This window comes from Convolutriloba macropyga, chromosome 5 (genome assembly GCF_964194025.1).
Source record: "Convolutriloba macropyga chromosome 5, txConMacr16.3, whole genome shotgun sequence".
NCBI classification, from domain to species: domain Eukaryota; kingdom Metazoa; phylum Xenacoelomorpha; order Acoela; family Convolutidae; genus Convolutriloba; species Convolutriloba macropyga.
Window position 1 is genome coordinate 74,968,566 of NC_134472.1, and position 17,908 is coordinate 74,986,473.

The 17,908-nt window shown below is 38.6% G+C and overlaps 2 protein-coding genes across 2 annotated transcripts in view; one reads left to right on the forward strand and one right to left on the reverse strand.

Moving 5' to 3' along the window:
* LOC142339651 (uncharacterized) overlaps nucleotides 1-17,908 on the forward strand; it is a 349,015-nt gene that overhangs the window by 267,056 nt on the left and 64,051 nt on the right. The gene's annotated exons all lie outside the window — the stretch shown is intronic.
* On the reverse strand, nucleotides 8,192-9,619 carry LOC142339642 (uncharacterized). The gene is made up of 2 exons (XM_075389828.1): nucleotides 8,852-9,619; nucleotides 8,192-8,485 (listed from the first exon to the last, which is right to left on the reverse strand). Exons 1-2 carry the CDS (start codon nucleotides 9,532-9,534, stop codon nucleotides 8,278-8,280), a joined length of 891 nt encoding a protein of 296 aa, XP_075245943.1. The 5' UTR covers nucleotides 9,535-9,619; the 3' UTR covers nucleotides 8,192-8,277.

Here is a 17,908-nt window from a genome sequence, read left to right on the forward strand (position 1 = left end):
GCCTCAACGTCGGCAACGCCTGCAACCCCTCCCTGCATTGTGTGTAAAGGCAATCATCGCATCTGGGAGTGTAGGGTATTTAAAGAAAAGTCTCCCACTCAGCGAGCAAAGGTAGTGGCGGAAGCAAAACTGTGTTTCTCATGTTTGAGAGAAAAGCATATGTTTAGGCAATGCCCAAATCTCAGGAAATGCAGGAAGGACGGTTGCAACAGCTCCCATAATACACTTCATGGAGCTGAGAGGGTGTATCCACCAAAATCCCCTTCAAACAACAACAACATTAATTCTAATGCTGGCGCAAATCAAAGTAAACTTCCTAGTGTCCAATCATCGAGTAAGACCACCACTTTGTCATCTGTGAGTAATGTGAAAGGCCTCCTTCAGGTGACTGAATTTCAGTTAAAGAGCTCTTCTGGTAAAGATACCGCGGCTTTAGTTTTGTGTGATACCGCTTGCAGTAACTCTTGGGTGTCCAATGATCTTGCAAATAGACTTGGTTTGCACGGCACAGCATTGAAACTAACAGTCAAGGGTATAAATACCGTGGAGGTTGTAGACACTAAGTTAGTTGAACTAATTGTAACACCACGCGACAACCAAGCATTTGAACCATTTGAAGTCAGCCCTTACGTAAAGGAAAATTTCAATGTAGGCGCCGACGTCATTAACATTAAAGCACTTCAGGAAACATACCCGCACCTAGCAGTTCTAGACCCAGTTACATATTGCTATGGAAACATCGAGATGATACTTGGACAGGATGTGTATCATGCCATCCGCCCGTTAGAGTACTTCGCTGCCGACGAGAACTCCTCGCTCTTCGCTGTTCGCTTGCCCATAGGTTGGGTTCTAAGCGGCCCTCTACCGTCTTCTTCAGGTTTAGTCTCGACTTGTTTCAAAGCTAATGTGGAGCAGGATTATGAACTCGCTAGTCAGGTAAAATCTTGGTACGACATGAAGTCGTACGGCGCACTTAAGCAAGTAGATCCACGATCCGCCTCGGATGCACGTGCGCATGAAATTCTTGAAAACACCACCGTGCATAATGGAAAAAGGTACGATGTCGGATTGCTATGGGCTGAAGATAACATCGAACTGCCCAACAATTATTTCTCAGCGCTTGTTCAATTAAAGTCTTTGGAAAAGCGGCTCACGAAAGATCAGACATTAAGGGAAAAGTACTCGAGTACCATCAAAGAGGACTTAGACAAAGGCTACGTATTAAGGGTCAAAGATGCTCAGGTGGAAAGTCGCTCGGAACGAGAGTGGTACCTACCACACCATCCGGTTGTTAACCCGAACAAGCCGGGCAAGGTTCGTAGGGTACTAAACGGAGCAGCAAAATTCCATGGCGCATCTCTTAATAAGTCATTACTCACCGGACCTGACCTACTGCAAAACCTAATCTATGTACTCCTACGGTTCAGACAACATCCATTTGCCGTATCCGCCGACATCGAGGGAATGTTCCTCCAAGTTGGAGTGTTACCATGTGATCAGCCATCATTGCGCTTTTTGGGGCGGGAGGACCCCACATCAAATGTTGTGGTACACCAGTATACACGCCACATCTTTGGGGCAAAAGATTCTCCCACCTGCGCCAACTACGCACTTCAGCGCACGGCACGCGATAATGCTAAGGAGTACCCAGAAGCTGCGAAAGCCGTCCTTGAGAACTTCTACATGGACGATTACTTGGACTCAGTGGAATCCCCCGAGAGGGCCCTCATTAGGTCGAAGGAATTGGTACATCTTCTCCATCTAGGTGGGTTCAAGCTTACTAAGTTTGTAAGCAATGTATCAGATCTGGCTGACCGAATTGATGGGTCTGCTCAATCCACTGAACCGAAGGTCATCGTTTCATCAAGGGGGGAATCAATGCACGTGCTTGGGCTTAAGTCAGATCACAACAACGGTACTCTGGTTGTGAGCAGGGGTACTAACAGCACCATCACGAAAAGTTTAACACAGCGCTTGGTCCTAAGTCTTGTGTCAAAGGTCTACGACCCAATTGGTCTTGTCGCACCGTTCACTGTTGGTGCTCGGTTAATCTTGAAAGACATTTGGCGTATCAATGGACAAAGTTGGGATGACGAGTTACCTAAAGACACAGTTGACAGATTCCTTGCCTGGTGTGTTGAACTGCCGTGGTTAGCTGAGATCACTATACCGAGAAGTTACTTTTCAGGACCATTCCAACATCTTGAACTCCACATGTTTGGTGATAGCTCGCAAGACGTATTCAGTGCAGTAGGATTTCTTAGGGCTCAAGTAACTTGCACCTCCGGGGAGATTATAACAGAGCTGGCGTTTGTCCTGGGCAAGGCCCGTGTTGCACCTATGAAGGTAAATTCCTAAGTTGGAATTACAAGCCGCTCTCCTCGCTGCCCGTTTAAAAAGGGAAATCTGTCGAGCATTAACGGTTACTGTGGACAAAGTCTTTATGTGGACAGATAGTACAATCGTCTTGCAGTGGATAAACTCAACAAACAAACGCCCCATCTTCATTGCAAATCGGGTTAGTGAAATCCTGGAGAGCACCAGCGTTGACCAATGGAACCACGTCGCCACTTGTGATAATCCGTCAGATGCTGGCACGCGTGGTATGTCCGCCGAAGTTTTGCAATCAAGTAGCTGGATGAGGGGTCCTGACTTCTTGAGAACTAAGCAATTCCCTTTTGTACCAAATACTCACGTCGTTCATAACATCAAGCTCGGCGTTGTAACCAAGGAACAAGATGATGACTCCATCTCATCTTTAGCCGCATCTTTAACCAATTCCCCAAAGGAACAAAGCATTAATCTGATCCCGTTTGATAAGTTCAGTTCTTATCAAAAATTACTTCGTGTCACCGCATATGTGCTCCGTCTTTTACCATCTCATGAAAGTTACCGTACCGTTGACGGCAGCATAGCCGACCCTGTTGAGCTTGACGAAGCCGAGCGTCATCTCCAGTACTTGGTTCAAGGAGAGTCCTTTAATACTGAAAGAAAGGATCTTCTTGACAACAAATCCGTTAAGAAGAGCAGCCGCATTGCTCAGTTTACTCCGTTTATTGGACCTCATGGTCTCATCCGTTCCTCTGGTCGACTCCGACGGCTAGTGTAAATTGACTTTGACACTAAGCATCCTATCGTGCTGGACGCGCGTCATACTTTTGTTAAACTGCTTCTGCGGCATACTCATTTGAAGAACCATCATCAGGGCATCGATTACTTAAGGTCAAAGGTACAAGAACGGTATGTCATCCTAAAACTACGTTCCACACTGCGTTCCATCAAATCAAACTGCGTCTTGTGTAGAAAGTTCCGTGCAGCAACCATTCAACGTATCATGGCAGACCTCCCAAAGGAGAGACTCGCATACCAGTCTCCTCCCTTTACCAACACCGGGGTTGATTACTTCGGCGCATTCTACGTCACAGTTCGTCGGACTACCGAGAAGAGGTGGGGATTTCTTTTCACTTGTCTCACTACTCGTGCTGTCCATGTTGAAGTTGTCCCGTCCATGGACACTAGTTCCTGTGTAATGGGAGTGGAGCGGTTCGTCTCCCGTCGGGGTACTCCTGCTATGATTTGGTCGGATAATGGTACGAACTTCATTGGAGCGGAGAAAGAGCTCCGTGAATGTGTGGAAAAATGGAATACGCTCAACATCGCTGCCGAACTTGCCAATAAGGGCATTATGTGGAGGTTTAATCCACCCAGTGCGCCACACCAAGGTGGCATCTGGGAGAGGTTAGTTCGTAGTTTAAAAGAGTACTGTACACTATCCTCGGTACGCGTCGCCTCACAGATGAGGTTTTGAACACTACTTTTTGTCTCGTCGAATACGCACTAAACTCACGTCCTTTAACGCCCGTAAGCGCCGACCCGTCCGACCTAGGCGCAATAACACCTAACCATTTTCTACTCGGTAACCAAGCAACCGGAATTCCGTCTATCGTTGGCGTCGACGAGTTCGATCATCGTAAGCGGTACGCCCGTGCACAGTCCTACGCCCATGCAATTCGGGCACGTTGGCTTAAGGAGTATGTACCTGCGCTGAACCGTACATCTAAGTGGCAGACGCCTGCCGAGCAGCACCTCAAGGTCGGTGATTTAGTTTGGATCGTTGAAGAAAGCAACCCTAGGGGTTACTATCCAACTGCTCGGATTGAAGAACTTCGGTACGGCTCCGACAGCGTCGCCCGCTCCGCCGTCTTACGCACGTCATCCGGATCGCTCGTCCGCCCACTCGTTAAGCTTGTACCGATCCTCCCAACATTTTCTCCCGGGCTGGAGGATGTTACTGAGTAAATAAAAGAGCAGCGAGGATTTAAAGCGCTATTTAAATAAAGCGAGAATCTATCCAGCGAGAAATTTTATTACGTCATATTTCTTAACCTTTACGTAATTTCTTAACCATGTAAGCCTTACAAAAAGATTAAATGCACACAAAATACGTTCTATTTGGCATAAAAAGCTCGGAAAAAGTTCGTTAAACATAATTTTCGTTGAGCCTACTAATATACTGAATTGATTGCGCTCTTTTTAGGCTTAATATTTTTATGTTTCGAAAACGTATTGGTGACCAGTCTGAGTCGAAAGTCGACTCAGACGAAATATCTGCTAAAAAGATCAAGCTAGATTTGCCGGGCCATTGAGAGGGGCCTTTGGCCGTTATACGTTGTGGAAGATAGTTGTGCCTCGCTATTGATATCCGTCTCATTAGATATTATGATTGGAATTTAACTTTCGAAGGAGTGTTTATCACCTTTACTGTTTAACGTGAGATCAGAATACATTGATCTCTGAAGCCTCTAATGGTATAAGTCCTACGCTCTGAGTTCTCTTATTGTTCCAACATTTTTTCAAATTGGTGGAATATATGCGAGGTCGGTTTTTTTCTTCAGTCAATATTTCTGTACGCATCGTTGAGAAAAAAGAAACGTCATTTTGTAGTTTTAGAGGCTAGTTATGATTTTTATAAAAAATAGCTACAATCTTTTATGCAGGTTAAAATGGCAGCTGTTTAAAAATCTGTTTCAAAGTAAAATAGGAAAAGGAAAAAAAAAGATTTGTTGGGGGGCAAAAGTAATAAGTAAGGCAGAATATAAATTATATGAAGAATAGAATTGTTAGAAATTTTAAAAATTTGAATTGCGTTAATTTAATTATATGTGATTATACAAATTTGATTGTACACAAAACTGGAAAACAAGTTGGACTTTTTCCGTTTGTCCCTCCCAAGTATTTGTGTACCCCAATAACTGAGCACGTGTCAATGTAGCGCCTTACAGTTTGATTTTCTGTTTGTATTCGACAGAAACCGTATCCAATTGAACAACTGTGATATTCCTTTTGCGAAAGAATTCCACAGAAAACATTTTTAAAAGACAAAAGTGAAAAAAATATGAAAATTCGTTTATCTATTTGGTGTTTTCTATGGCCTCCTGCTGCATATCGTAAACCATTTGATGCAACTGCAAACGTATAGAATCATTAATATAATTTTTAAAGAAAAATTATGAAAAATTTTTTTAAGAAAATTTTGTACAATTCTGCGGGCACCTGTAAACTCGAGTTCACTGAATATGGGATATTTGAGACGAGAAAAAAAACGAAAAACCTAATTTGGTAAGGAGAATGATTTTCAATTCTGTATTCTGTTGATCGTTCCTGATGCTTCCGATGACTTAGAAAATGAAGCTCCCAGCTGGCCTCAGGTTCACCACTAACTGCAATTATTCTAATATATGAAAATGCGCGAAAAATAGCTAGAGTATAATTTCGCTTCAACTGAAAAAACAAAACAAAATTGACTGGAAAAACTAAAATCATATTCTCGTATATTTTGCTGCTAAGTTTATTTTGTTTCTTCTAACTAATCCTCATTGTAGTGTTCCGCCAATTTAGCTGTTAATGTGACAAAGTTCCAGAACTGTTAACTGACATTTAGAAACATGACAATTGTTGTTCTTCAATCGCCTCAATTCAAGACTTAAATTGACGTTGCTGCTTGCGCTATTCAATTGGTTCTGTGGAAATTTGCCAATTTTGGCTTTAGTGAAAACTCAACAGCAGACCTGTATACTTTTACTCCAAAGAATAAGAACAGGTAATTTTTAACTGAAGGTAGCAAATTTTTTTCCTTAACTGCCGCAAAATGTCAATTAAAAGCTCCTAGTTAATTTAGGGTCCTCCTTGACTATGACCTGCCAAATCTACCATTTGGCAAATTTGCAATCCTAGTACTGAAAGAAAGCCACTTAATAACAAAACGAAAAAGTAAATTTTTTGTCAACATTGCAACCGTCAACTTGTATTTTGTTGACTTTAAAACATATTTTCTCCAGTTGACTCATAATTGATTGTTTTAGCAATTTATAGAATCCTCCTGCGTGATTTAATTAGTATACGAAAACGTCAGTGGTCGGAATTCAAAAGAAATAAATTGAAGATTGTAAGAGAAAACTTAATAATGCCATAATTTTTCGACTTATCACGAAAATATTTGGTTCAATTGAAATAATTAAAAATTAATAATTTTCCGATTAAAAGTCAATTGAATAACTTCAAACGGATTTCTTTTCTACTAGACATAATCATTAACTAAGTTTCAGTTATTTTTAGTTAACTTTCAACTGGATCTTCAGTCAACTTTTGGAAAAGATTTCTTCAGTTCGGCGTGTTTTTAAAAATTAGATTAGTCAATTATTTTGTGGTTACTTCTGGCGTGTAATCTGATTATTAAATGGAAATTACTGTTTGAAATTTTTTTGGCCAAACAATAAGCAGTCAATGCGTGTAAAATTTTGAATTTTGAGAAAGCTGACTAGCTGAGGATCGACAATGGTCGCATTTGTTGTAAAAGAGAGAGGTTTGATCGATATTTTGTAGATATCTGTTAGAAGGCTCTTTGGTCCCCAGATAACTTATCTGCTGCGGCGGAAGAAGTCATTGTTGAAAGAATTATCGCAACTGAAACATTCAATAAATACGACGAAAAAGTTGACAAGCTAAGCGATGATAAACACCGAAAAGGGTTTGTTTTTAGATGGTTGACAGCCTTTTATTAGTGATTTTCCAAAACACGGAAGTGCAAATTCATTCAATAATTTTCTGCAGCTAGATCTAATTGCGGTTTTCTTAAGTTTTATTCAATCACTCCGCATGCCGCATTAAACGATCGCTCAATTTCTCAAATCGCATTATGTGAACACCTCCATAGTTGTTCTATCATTTTTCAAAATTGGCTCAAGAATACTATTATGAACTGTGAACAATCCAAACTGTGGTCAGGAAGCAGTACGTAATTATAATTGAAAGTATTTGTGTTCGTAGAATACTCTCATCTTGCCAAATGGGCTCAAGAAAAATACTACTATGGACTGTAAAACCAAACAAAGGTCAGGAAATTTTTACATTTTATGATTGAAAGTTTTTTCCATAAAATAATTTTGCGGAAAAAAAATTGTCAATATAATTTAAATTAGTATCAACACCCCTAAATTAGTATCTACAGTCCCCTAGCCTTTCATTTTTTTGTTTCCGTTCAATTTTTGAAGAACCTTTTTGCAAGGGTTAAAAATGATAGCAATTAAATGAAATTGATTGCAATTAAAAATTGAAAAACTGGCTTGCAAATGTCAAATGAACGGTCTACTAGTTTCTACGTTCAATTATTTTTATCCTAACGGTTGCCATTATTTTGTCATTTTGGGTTCAGATAATTTAAGGTCCACGACCATAGCTCCAATTAAACCAAAAATTGCCTGGGAACTTCGTAACGAGGGACGAAATAGCAGACCCAGAGAAAAAATCTAGTTGTCTCTAGCATGTAGCCAGTGTTCAGGCCAATTAGCAAAAATCAAAATTATTCAAACACTGCGGGAAGAGAATTACAGTCTTGAATCTACAGAATTAATACGCGGAAGCTATGACTTCCTTCCCTTCTTACTTGGACCGTTTCGGCACTTGGAATTTACGTAGTCCTAAAGGGTTTTCCCAACTCTGAAACAAAGGTAGCTGTACAAATCACTTGGCCTCACTCAAAGACTTCTCTCGATCATTTTGTGAAGCGATAATTCTTTGAACTTCCTCAAGCATGGTTAAGCGTACGAACGAGGTAAATTTATCCTCAACCTCAACCTTATCCTCACGGTAATATATAAACCACATTAATCCCTGTGTGGGCCAAGTAAAAACCTTGCGAACAAGTATTAAATTTCTCAGTTCAACTGATAATCAATTACACAAATTCTATCACGCAGTACAATTTAGTACAACTTTGTATTATTGATTGAACGAGTCAACATTGCTCATCATGCCACTGAATCCTTCCACTTCAGCTGAGCTTCCATCCTCCGATCCGCCTCCCGCTGCCATCCCTGCCATGGCGAACTCCCGCTGTCCACTTCCTCCGCTGCTCCCAGCAGCATAGTACTGACCATTCGCATCACATTCCGAACAATCGCACGCTGTGATCACTTTGTACGAGTACCTGCGAATGAAATTGGAATTCTTTACACCGCAACCTTATAGATTTCATTTTCAATTTTCATTTCGAAGTTTATGGCACCTAAAATCACGTCTTGGTTTGCACCAAATAAAGGTAAACAGTTACGTTTATTTGCACTTGAAGTCGAAATGTAATTAACAGGCGTCAAAATTTGCGAGTGAGCTCCAATTATGATAAAGGCTTTTGGGCGATAAGAGTTGTCGATCGTTTTAATAAGCTGCTACTATGTAAATTTTAAGTTTTCCCTAAGTTTTTTCGGAGTTCACTTGAACATTCACATTTGTATGCAGCGTTTTACGCAAGAGCACTTAGATCCTCCCGCACTGAACAGCGTTCAAAACTTGTTACCTAATAGGGGTGCTTTGGAAGGGACATTGGATCAAGGTACTCAGGGTCTCGGTCCTGTACGATTTGCAACACTCGCAACGCTGGAACTCCCGGCCAGACAAAAGCTGCACGCTAGCACTGGCACAGACTCCAAAGCAAGCCGACTGCACAACGTCACCAATCGTATCGCAACTGTACCCTTGATATTTCACACCATACAAGGGAGCTTGTTTGAACACTGGGGTGCAACCCTGTGAAGGCCTTTTGACGCATTTCGGGCAACATTCGTCCATGTTCTGGGAGTACACTTCATCGGATCTGCACCTAGTCGTAGGGCACGAAACATATCCGCAGTTGGGTCCCCCAGTTTCGGGTGTTCGACCACCACCCCCTCCTCTTGGCTGACAGAACCCGCAAGCTTTCCTGCAGTTATTTTGCATGTACGAGTAGTATCTGCTACTAGGTCTGCAATATCCCTGACCCACAAACGAATCGCAATTCGAATCCTCATCGTAGCAATCTTGTGGAGGGGTCCAAGCAGCCGTTTCGTAGGATCCTTCTCCGGTGGGGCCAGTTCCCCAATCATCATCGTCGTCACCCCAATCGAAACCGAATCCAGCAAATGGATCTTCTTGAGCGATACTTCCGTGCATCAGAAGTCCAATCATTGCAAACAAAATGACAGATGCAGTTGTCGGAACCATTCTCAACGCTTCACTCTTCGAAATTTCACGAGCAGCACAAGAGCAGTTGTTTCGCCGTTCAACACAGAAGAGAATGAGAGGTGTTGTTTATTAGTGGTTCAATAACGGTTGCCTAATCGTCTGGTCCTACGTCTGTGTCATCCACAATCAAGGTCACAGTCTACATATAGTCAGTCCCATAAAGTTGCAACGCTATCGAACGTTTCAAAGGTCAAAGTTCAAATTTAAAACATGTAGATATCTAGCAAAACACTGCCCATTTGCATGCCCCGAGCTTTTCGAACGTTCGCTTGCGTTGTAACTTTATGGGACTTACTATAGTCAATACCATAAAGTTGTAGCGAAAGCGAACGTTCGAAAAACTTCAGACATGCAAATGAACGTCAATATGCTGCTGTTTGTTGTTTGAACTTAGACATTTTATAGCGTGTCCCAGAAAGTTGAAATAAGCGAACGTTTCAAAAGCCACTGGACAGATTTTAAAGGTCAAAGTTCAAATTTAATACAGGTGGAAAAAATTGATGAATAGAAGCTTAATGGAAAAAACGTTGACATTCAAATGACCAATTTGATGCTCAATTGCCAGTTTTTGACATTTTCGAACGTTCGCTTATTTCAACTTTATGGGACAGACTATAAATGACAATGAGATTAGGAAAATAAATAAGTTACTGACGTTCATATAAGCATGTTCGTGTTCATTTACATGATTAAAAGCTTTCGGCATTTTGAGCGATGGTGTTGTTTGCAACTAATATAGTCTGTCCCATAAAGTTGAAATTAGCGAACGTTCGAAAAACACCAAAAACTTGCAATTGAACATCAATGTGCTCATTTGAATGTCAACGTTTTCTCCATTAAGTTTTCATTCAATTTTTGTACATGTTTTAAACTTGAACTTTGACCTTTGAACTCTAACCTGTGGCTTTTGAAACGTTGGCTTATTTCAAACTTTATGGGCCACTCTATATATATATTCTCTCATATAGCGTGTCCCATAAAGTTGAAATAAGCGAACGTTTCAAAAGCCATAGATTAGAGTTAAAAGGTCAAAGTTCAAATCTAAAACATGTAGAAAAAAATTGATGAATGAAAACTTAATGGAGAAAACGTTGACAGTCAAATGAGCACATTGATGCTCAATTGCATGTTAATGGCGTTTTTCGAACGTTCGCTTATTTCAACTTTATGGGACAGACTATAAATTGCTGCATATCAATAAAGTTGAAACAAGCGAACGTAAAGTTGAAATAAGCGAACGTTTCAAAAGCCACAGGTTAGAGTTCAAAGTTCAAATTTAAAACATGAAAAAATTGATGAATGAAAGCTTAATGGAAAACGTTGACATTCAAATGACCACATTGATGCTCAATTGCACGTTTTGAAACAATTGTTCCTTGAAAACAAACCAGCTAAGAAAAGAAACCATGACCGCTTGACACGTGTAGCCATGGTTTATTCTAATCCGGAAGACCAAATATGAACATCCAAACAGGTAGTCATGAAAAGTAGAAACAGAAGCAGTTTCTACTTTTCATGACTATAGATTTCTTGGCCGTGTTAAACGTGTTCTCAATGTTTAACAGATGAGGAACTGTGGACTATAACAGAATTCAAAAAAATTCGATTGTAATGGTTTCAAGGAAAGTAATATCGAACTTCACCTGACTTTACACCTGTTAGGATCATCACATTGTATATGCTAACCCTTCCAAAGATAATTTTTCAATTCAAGAGTTAGATTTGGAACAAATTCAAGCAGTCTTTCATAATAAAATCATTTTTATAACGGTAGCATTACAAAATCATTTAAAACAAAAACCAGCGTTGTTACTGCAAATGTTGGCAGTCATATGTCAACACTTAGAAATTTAGAATTGTTAATTTGAGCAGGATTATCAAAGCTGGTATAGAGAAGCATGTTATATATGAATATATATGAATAAACAAAAAGAATGCTATAATTTGTATTGATTATTGGCTGAAAAGGAAAAGCAATGAGCAATGTTATTCGATTAAACACGCACAGATGCACATCAACAGCATGACAAAAACGATAAACGATTGAAGCAACAGATAGTCCCAATTTTCCAAGAAAATATACATGTGCCCATTGTAGGTACTAAGCAACAAGGTTAGTTGGTCATCTGACATCAATCCGGGTAGAGTTTTGCGTGCTCTCTAAAAGGGAGAGCTTTTTGATTAATTTCAAAAAAATTTCCAAATATTTCAAAATTAAAAGTACAAATTGATTTCGTTTTATTGCTGAGTTCAACTTTCGCATGATTCAAACAGAAAACATTTGGCCACGGTACGCTGTTAGAAACTGTGTTAAGGAAATATGCGGCAATCATTCTGAACGCGTTCTGAAAATAAATCTGACTCAATCTGTAGTACTATTTTCATATTCTTTATCGAAAATGGGATCTTTTACGTTAGTGCCCCCCCCCCAGCTTAGTGGGCGCATATTATTTGCGCCCCCCAGACGCACGTGCCATATTTTTACATATTGATTTACTATGTAATGGCACGTGCTCTGTAACTGGGGGCGCATAACGTACTGGGGGGGGGGGGGGGAACAAAAGGAAAAGATCCCGAAAATGAACTAAAATGAGAGTCAAATTTGCAGCATTGCCGCAATTGACCTTTGCTGTGACCTTTCACAATTAATTTTATTGTGGAAGCGTTATTATGTAAGGCCTTAGTTTGGTCATATAACTGCAAATTTGTCAAATTCTGTTTGAAGGGAAGCAGAATTTGCAAATTTGCACGCAAAATATCTAATATTAGCATTACCAATTCAGAAGTTGAAGTAATATTTTCAAAAACAAATGCAGACATAGAAGTGTTTTGTATTTCTAAATAAATGATGTTAAATGACCTTTGGTTTTATATGATTTCGAAGTTGTCAGTGATTTTTCAATAACTGTTTCAAAATTGTGTTCCTGCAAAAACAAGGAGCTATGTATTAATGTCAGAGAATGGGCTAAAAAAATGAAAAATCTGACAATTTTAATGGTAGTTTGCTAATTCTAAAAATAATCTTGAAAAATACCATAAGCAAAATAAACAAACCTGCAAACTGATCGGATTATATTCTTAAATTGAAAAAAATGATTTTGGCGTTACTAGGGGTCCCTTTCGCGGCCTTGAAACATAAGTCATGGTTGGGAGAATAGTTTTTTGCTGTGCTTTAATAGCTCTTTTCCTTGCTCATTAAATTCGAGATAATGACTTCTTCCCAACAAAAAGGTTGTCGATAGAGAATAAATTGGGAAAAATAAGATATATTCTGACTATATGATATATTATGACTGTTACTCAGTATGTATGCTATAAAAGTGATCCCCGTGCCGAAGAAAATTAATGTTGGACTGTTTGAGAGAATATACCAGAAAAAAATTATTAGGCTACTGGAAAAACTTCAAATTATACCCAGAAAAAGTTGCTCAACGGTGAGCAGCTAGTGAACAAAATTTGACCAATCCTATCATCTCTTTCTCTCAGAAAAATCGATCTGAAGCTAAAAAATAAACCACAAAATGTTATTGAAATCGTGCTGAGAAATTTTCATCGAAGTTCCAAGTATCTTCATGAAAACTGTTCTGTGTCCCATGTAAATTATAAGGTCTGATGATTACGTTTGCTGCTCCCTGAAATCTAGCAGAAATCATTTTCACAGTTGCAAAAAGAAAATCTGAAATCAAATAAAGAGACTTCATATTTTGCATATTTTGTCATTTCTTTGAACATGAGATTAGGGTTTTTATACTCGTATTTTGTTTAAAAACACATTGCTAGACAAATTTCTATATTGTTGGAAGGGTTCCGAACAACGTTTAAAAACGAATGATGGCCTGATTTTGGAATTCCAACAAATGATTTCAATTTTATTGCATCCAAAAATGAAGTTTTGATGATTTCATTTAATTGAATCTTCTTTGGGAAATTCACTGCCTGATTACAGCAAACTGAAAAAACTGTTTTACAAGAATTATTTGACCGAATTTTTTAGAACCAAAAGCCATTGCAAATATTCTTTTTTTTCATCAAAAACTTTGTATTTTCTCTAATTCCTAATGATCTCAAAAGCAGCAAAAATTGGGATATTTTAATTATATCTGATCAGACATAAATTTTAGAAAAAAAAACACATTGAGTTCCCATTAGGTTATTAACCAAAACATTTTCAATTGGCAAAGCAGGGAATGAAAAAATAAATCAAATGTGAATGTGGTTGTATGAAAACTTTAGACATTTCCATGATGCCTTGCCGTACGACGGATTATTCGAGTTTTGTTTAAATAAATGAAAACAAAACATTTGAAGATGCTTCTTTAGAACGAACAGTCGTGCATCCATTTCTATTATAATTTTGAAACGATTATTTTAAGAAACTCAATATGAGGATTGAACTGAGATTCCGGATAGGGTTTTTTAGTGCAGATTAGTTTATTGTGTGATTGAAGCAGTTTTTTTTATTCACTGGCTGGAGCCCAAATTCGATGTTCTTAAGTGTAGCTTTTCAAACATGTCAAGCTGGTTTCTGGTAATTATCATAAAATAATTTAGTATCTTGTAACCCAATAAAAGCTAGCTTTATTGGAAGAATTCGATGTTTTAGTTTCAGATCAGAGGAACAGTAATATTTTTTATGATTGAAGCACATCCTCGAAGCCCAGCCTAATTGCTTCCTCAAAGTAGGAAAGAAGTTTCGAAATTTTCGAAATGGCTAAAAAAAGGACCTGAGTAGTGTAAATGACTTACTACTAAGGCATTCAGAGATAGTAGTCTTGTTTGCTCAAGAAACAAGCAAAAATAATTTTTGATGCGTTTACTCTTTAGCCAATTTGCATAATATGTGTTTTAATTCCTGAAAACTGAAAGTGCAAACAAGATAAATACCAGCGTATTTTATGCAAATGACATTTGTTATTTTTCGATTACCAATCATTGAATTGTTTCTTTTGGTCTCTTCTAGTTCTGATTTTATTTAGAATGTAATAAATTCAATCTTGGAGATTGAGCATTAGACATTGCTTTTCAGTATAATCAGATATCCTTTTAACGGTTCAAGATTTTCTGTTGCTTATTTTAAGTTAATATGGTAAGTAAGAGTGATAGTGTCATCGGCATATTGAATTATTTTTGCGTTAGAAATTCCTTGTTGGTTTAAGTCATTAATATAAAGGTTATGAGGAAGGGGAACCGAAATTGTCCCTGTTGGGACACCTTGATATAGTTCAATCCTTTTGGATTCGACATGATTCATTGTGGTGTTTTGTTGCCTTCATAATAGATAACCATTGACTTAGATTATTGCATTTTGAGCAAATCCTAAATCATGCAGCTTATAGAGAAAGATCTGTTCATTTATCTAATTGAAAGCTTCAGATAGATCTATTAAAGTTGCAGTGATATAATTATGCTGATTTCTGTGGCACATTGAAGTTTCATGTGGTATCTTTTTATGTGGTACCTTAACACTTTATCTACAGTAAACGAGAGCAATATTCGTTGAGACCTTGTTACCCAAAACCAAATTGAGTATGGGGAAGCTTTGCAAAAATATTATGATAATCCTAGGTATGCACATGAAGCAAATGCTCTAAGACTTTTGCGTGTGAACGGTATTGTTCTGTAACTTTCAGTCAAAGAGTTGTCTCCTTTTCTAATAATAATGGAATAACAATTGCTTTTTTTCATATCATCAGGAAAATTTCTTTCCGATAAAATTTGGTTAAAAAGCAATTTAATTGGCTCAGCTAAAAAGTAAAAAACCGTTCCCAGGATCTCATGATGGGATTTCGGAAGTACCTGACAATTTATTTGAGTTTAATTTCTTCGGTTTCGGTATAACTTCTTTCGTTGTTAGGAATTGATAATCAAAGCTATTTTTATATGTTCCATGGATACTACGAAAAAATTGCGAGCGCTTCCAAGTTTTTGACCTAATTTAGACATTTCACATTTGAAAAACTGGGCCATTTTGTTGTTAGTAATAATATGAACAAAACAGTTTTTGAGGCAGATATTATGGGAGTATTTTTTTAGTTTTTCTTGAGTCGTTTATAATATTCCTTTTCGTTTCTTCTAACTCTGATTTTTTATAGATGCCCGATATAAAGTTGTTGCCCTTTACTTCAAATTTGTGTTTTTCCGTCCGTATTGTGACCGTTATTAGAGAGACATGAGAGCGGAAAACATCAGCTAAAATTTTCTTCAAAATACGATGCATGTGTTTAGCTTCTGATGCTGTGTAAAGTACATCTCAATCAACCTATTTCAGGTCTCGTAAACAAAAATGTTTACAGTATTTTGATTTGTCCATTGAAGTTTCTTCTTTGAGCTTGCTTCGCAGTTATAAATACATTTGTTATCCTTGCAATAGATTTGTGATCCAATGTCCTGGGCGATTGAAAAGAAAAGACCTTGGGAGGAGGCTGCTCGTCAACTTTGATTTTAAAGTCAAGATGGTTTTTCCTCTTGTAGGCATTTTGTTGATCACGGATAGACCATATGGAAAAAATTTCTTAAAAATGGTTATATTATTCACAATGAAAAATACCATTTTTTTTGCTTATGTTGTTCCATAGTACAATTGCAATGCTAACTTTCCGAGAATTAAGCCAGTTGTAGATTTTTTAGGGTTATATGAGACATTCACAAGAGCGGAGGACTGTTTTTTAGGTTAGAAGTAGTAATAGAGTGAGCAAGGCTCCACGGTGGGTTGTAGACCCCATGTATTAAGATAGGGTATAGAAGTATTTTTCTGAGCGGGTTTGCAGTAAAGTATTAAGATAGGGAATAAATCTAGGGGCGTGAGTAGTTAGGAAAGAGCAGAGATTTTCCGGAGCCAGTTGTCACGTGATTTTAGAGGTCATTTAGGGATTAATGCAGCGCGTAGGGGAATTGTACAGGCAGCATGCAGGGGAATTTTACAGGCAGGGGAATTGTACAGGCGGGGAATTGTACAGGCAGAGGGAATTAACGGATAATCCCCCTCGCAGTAAATTTCAACATTTTTTTGGTATAGCCGTCGCAGTGTATTGAGATTAGGTATAGCCGCCGCAATGTATTAAGATTAGGTATAGCCACCGCAATGTGTTAAGATTAGGTATAGCCGCCGTAATGTATTAAGATTAGGTAGAGCCGCCGCAATGTATTAAGATTAGGTAGAGCCGCAGCAATGTATTAAGATTAAGTAGAGCCGCCGCAATGTATTAAGATTAGGTATAGCCACCGCAATGTATTAAGATTAGGTATAACCGCCGCAATGTATTAAATTTAGGTATAGCCAACGCAATGTATTAAGATTAGGTATGGCCGCCGAAATGTATTAAGATTAGGTATAGCCGCCGCAAAGTATTAAGATTAGGTATAGCCGCCGCAATTTAATAAGATTAGAAATAGCCGCCGCAATTTATTAAGATTAGGTAGAGCCGCCGCAATGTTTTAAGATTAGGTATAGCCACCGCAATGTATCAAGATTAGGTATAGCCGCCGAAATGTATTAAGATTAGGTATAGCCGCCGCAATGCATTAAGATTAGGTATAGCCGCCGCAATGTATTGAGATTAGGTTTAGCCGCCGCAATGTATTAAGATTAGGTATAGCCGCCGCAATGTATTAAGGTTAGGTAGAGCCGCCGCAATGTTTTAAGATTAGGTATAGCCACCGCAATGTATTAAGATTAGGCATAGCCGCCGCAAGGTATTATGATTAGGTAGAGCCGCCGCAATGTATTAAGATTAGGTAGAGCCGGAGCAATGTATTAAGATTAGGTAGAGCCGCCGCAATGTATTAAGATTAGGTATAGCCACCGCAATGTATTAAGATTAGGTATAACCGCCGCAATGTATTAAGATTAGGTATAGCCGCCGCAATGTATTAAGATTAGGTATGGCCGCCGAAATGTATTAAGATTAGGTACAGCCGCCGCAAATTATTAAGATTAGGTATAGCCGCCGCAATGTAATAAGATTAGAAAAAGCAGCCGCAATGTATTAAGATTAGGTAGAGCCGCCGCAATGTATTAAGATTAGGTATAGCCACCGCAATGTATCAAGATTAGGTATAGCCGCCGAAATGAATTAAGATTAGGTAAAGCCGCCGCAATGTATTAAGATTAGGTATAGCCGCCGCAATGTATTAAGAATAGGTATAGCCGCCGCAATGTGTTAAGATTAGGTATAGCGGCCGAAATGTATCAAGATTAGTTGTAGCCGCCGCAATGTAGTAAGATTAGGTAGAGCCGCCGCAATGTATTAAGATTAGTTATAGCCACCGCAATATATTAAGATTAGGTATTACCGCCGCAATCTATTAAGATTAAGTATAGCCGCCGCAATGTTTTAGGATTAGGTATAGCCGC

Excerpts from the sequence above, each read along its gene's own strand:
- LOC142339642 (XM_075389828.1), bottom strand. The coding sequence starts at position 9,534 with ATGGTTCCGACAACTGCATCTGTCATTTTGTTTGCAATGATTGGACTT. Across the intron at positions 8,486-8,851 it reads TTCCAAAGCACCCCTATTAG|GTACTCGTACAAAGTGATCA; the intron begins GTAACAAGTTTT and ends TTTCATTCGCAG.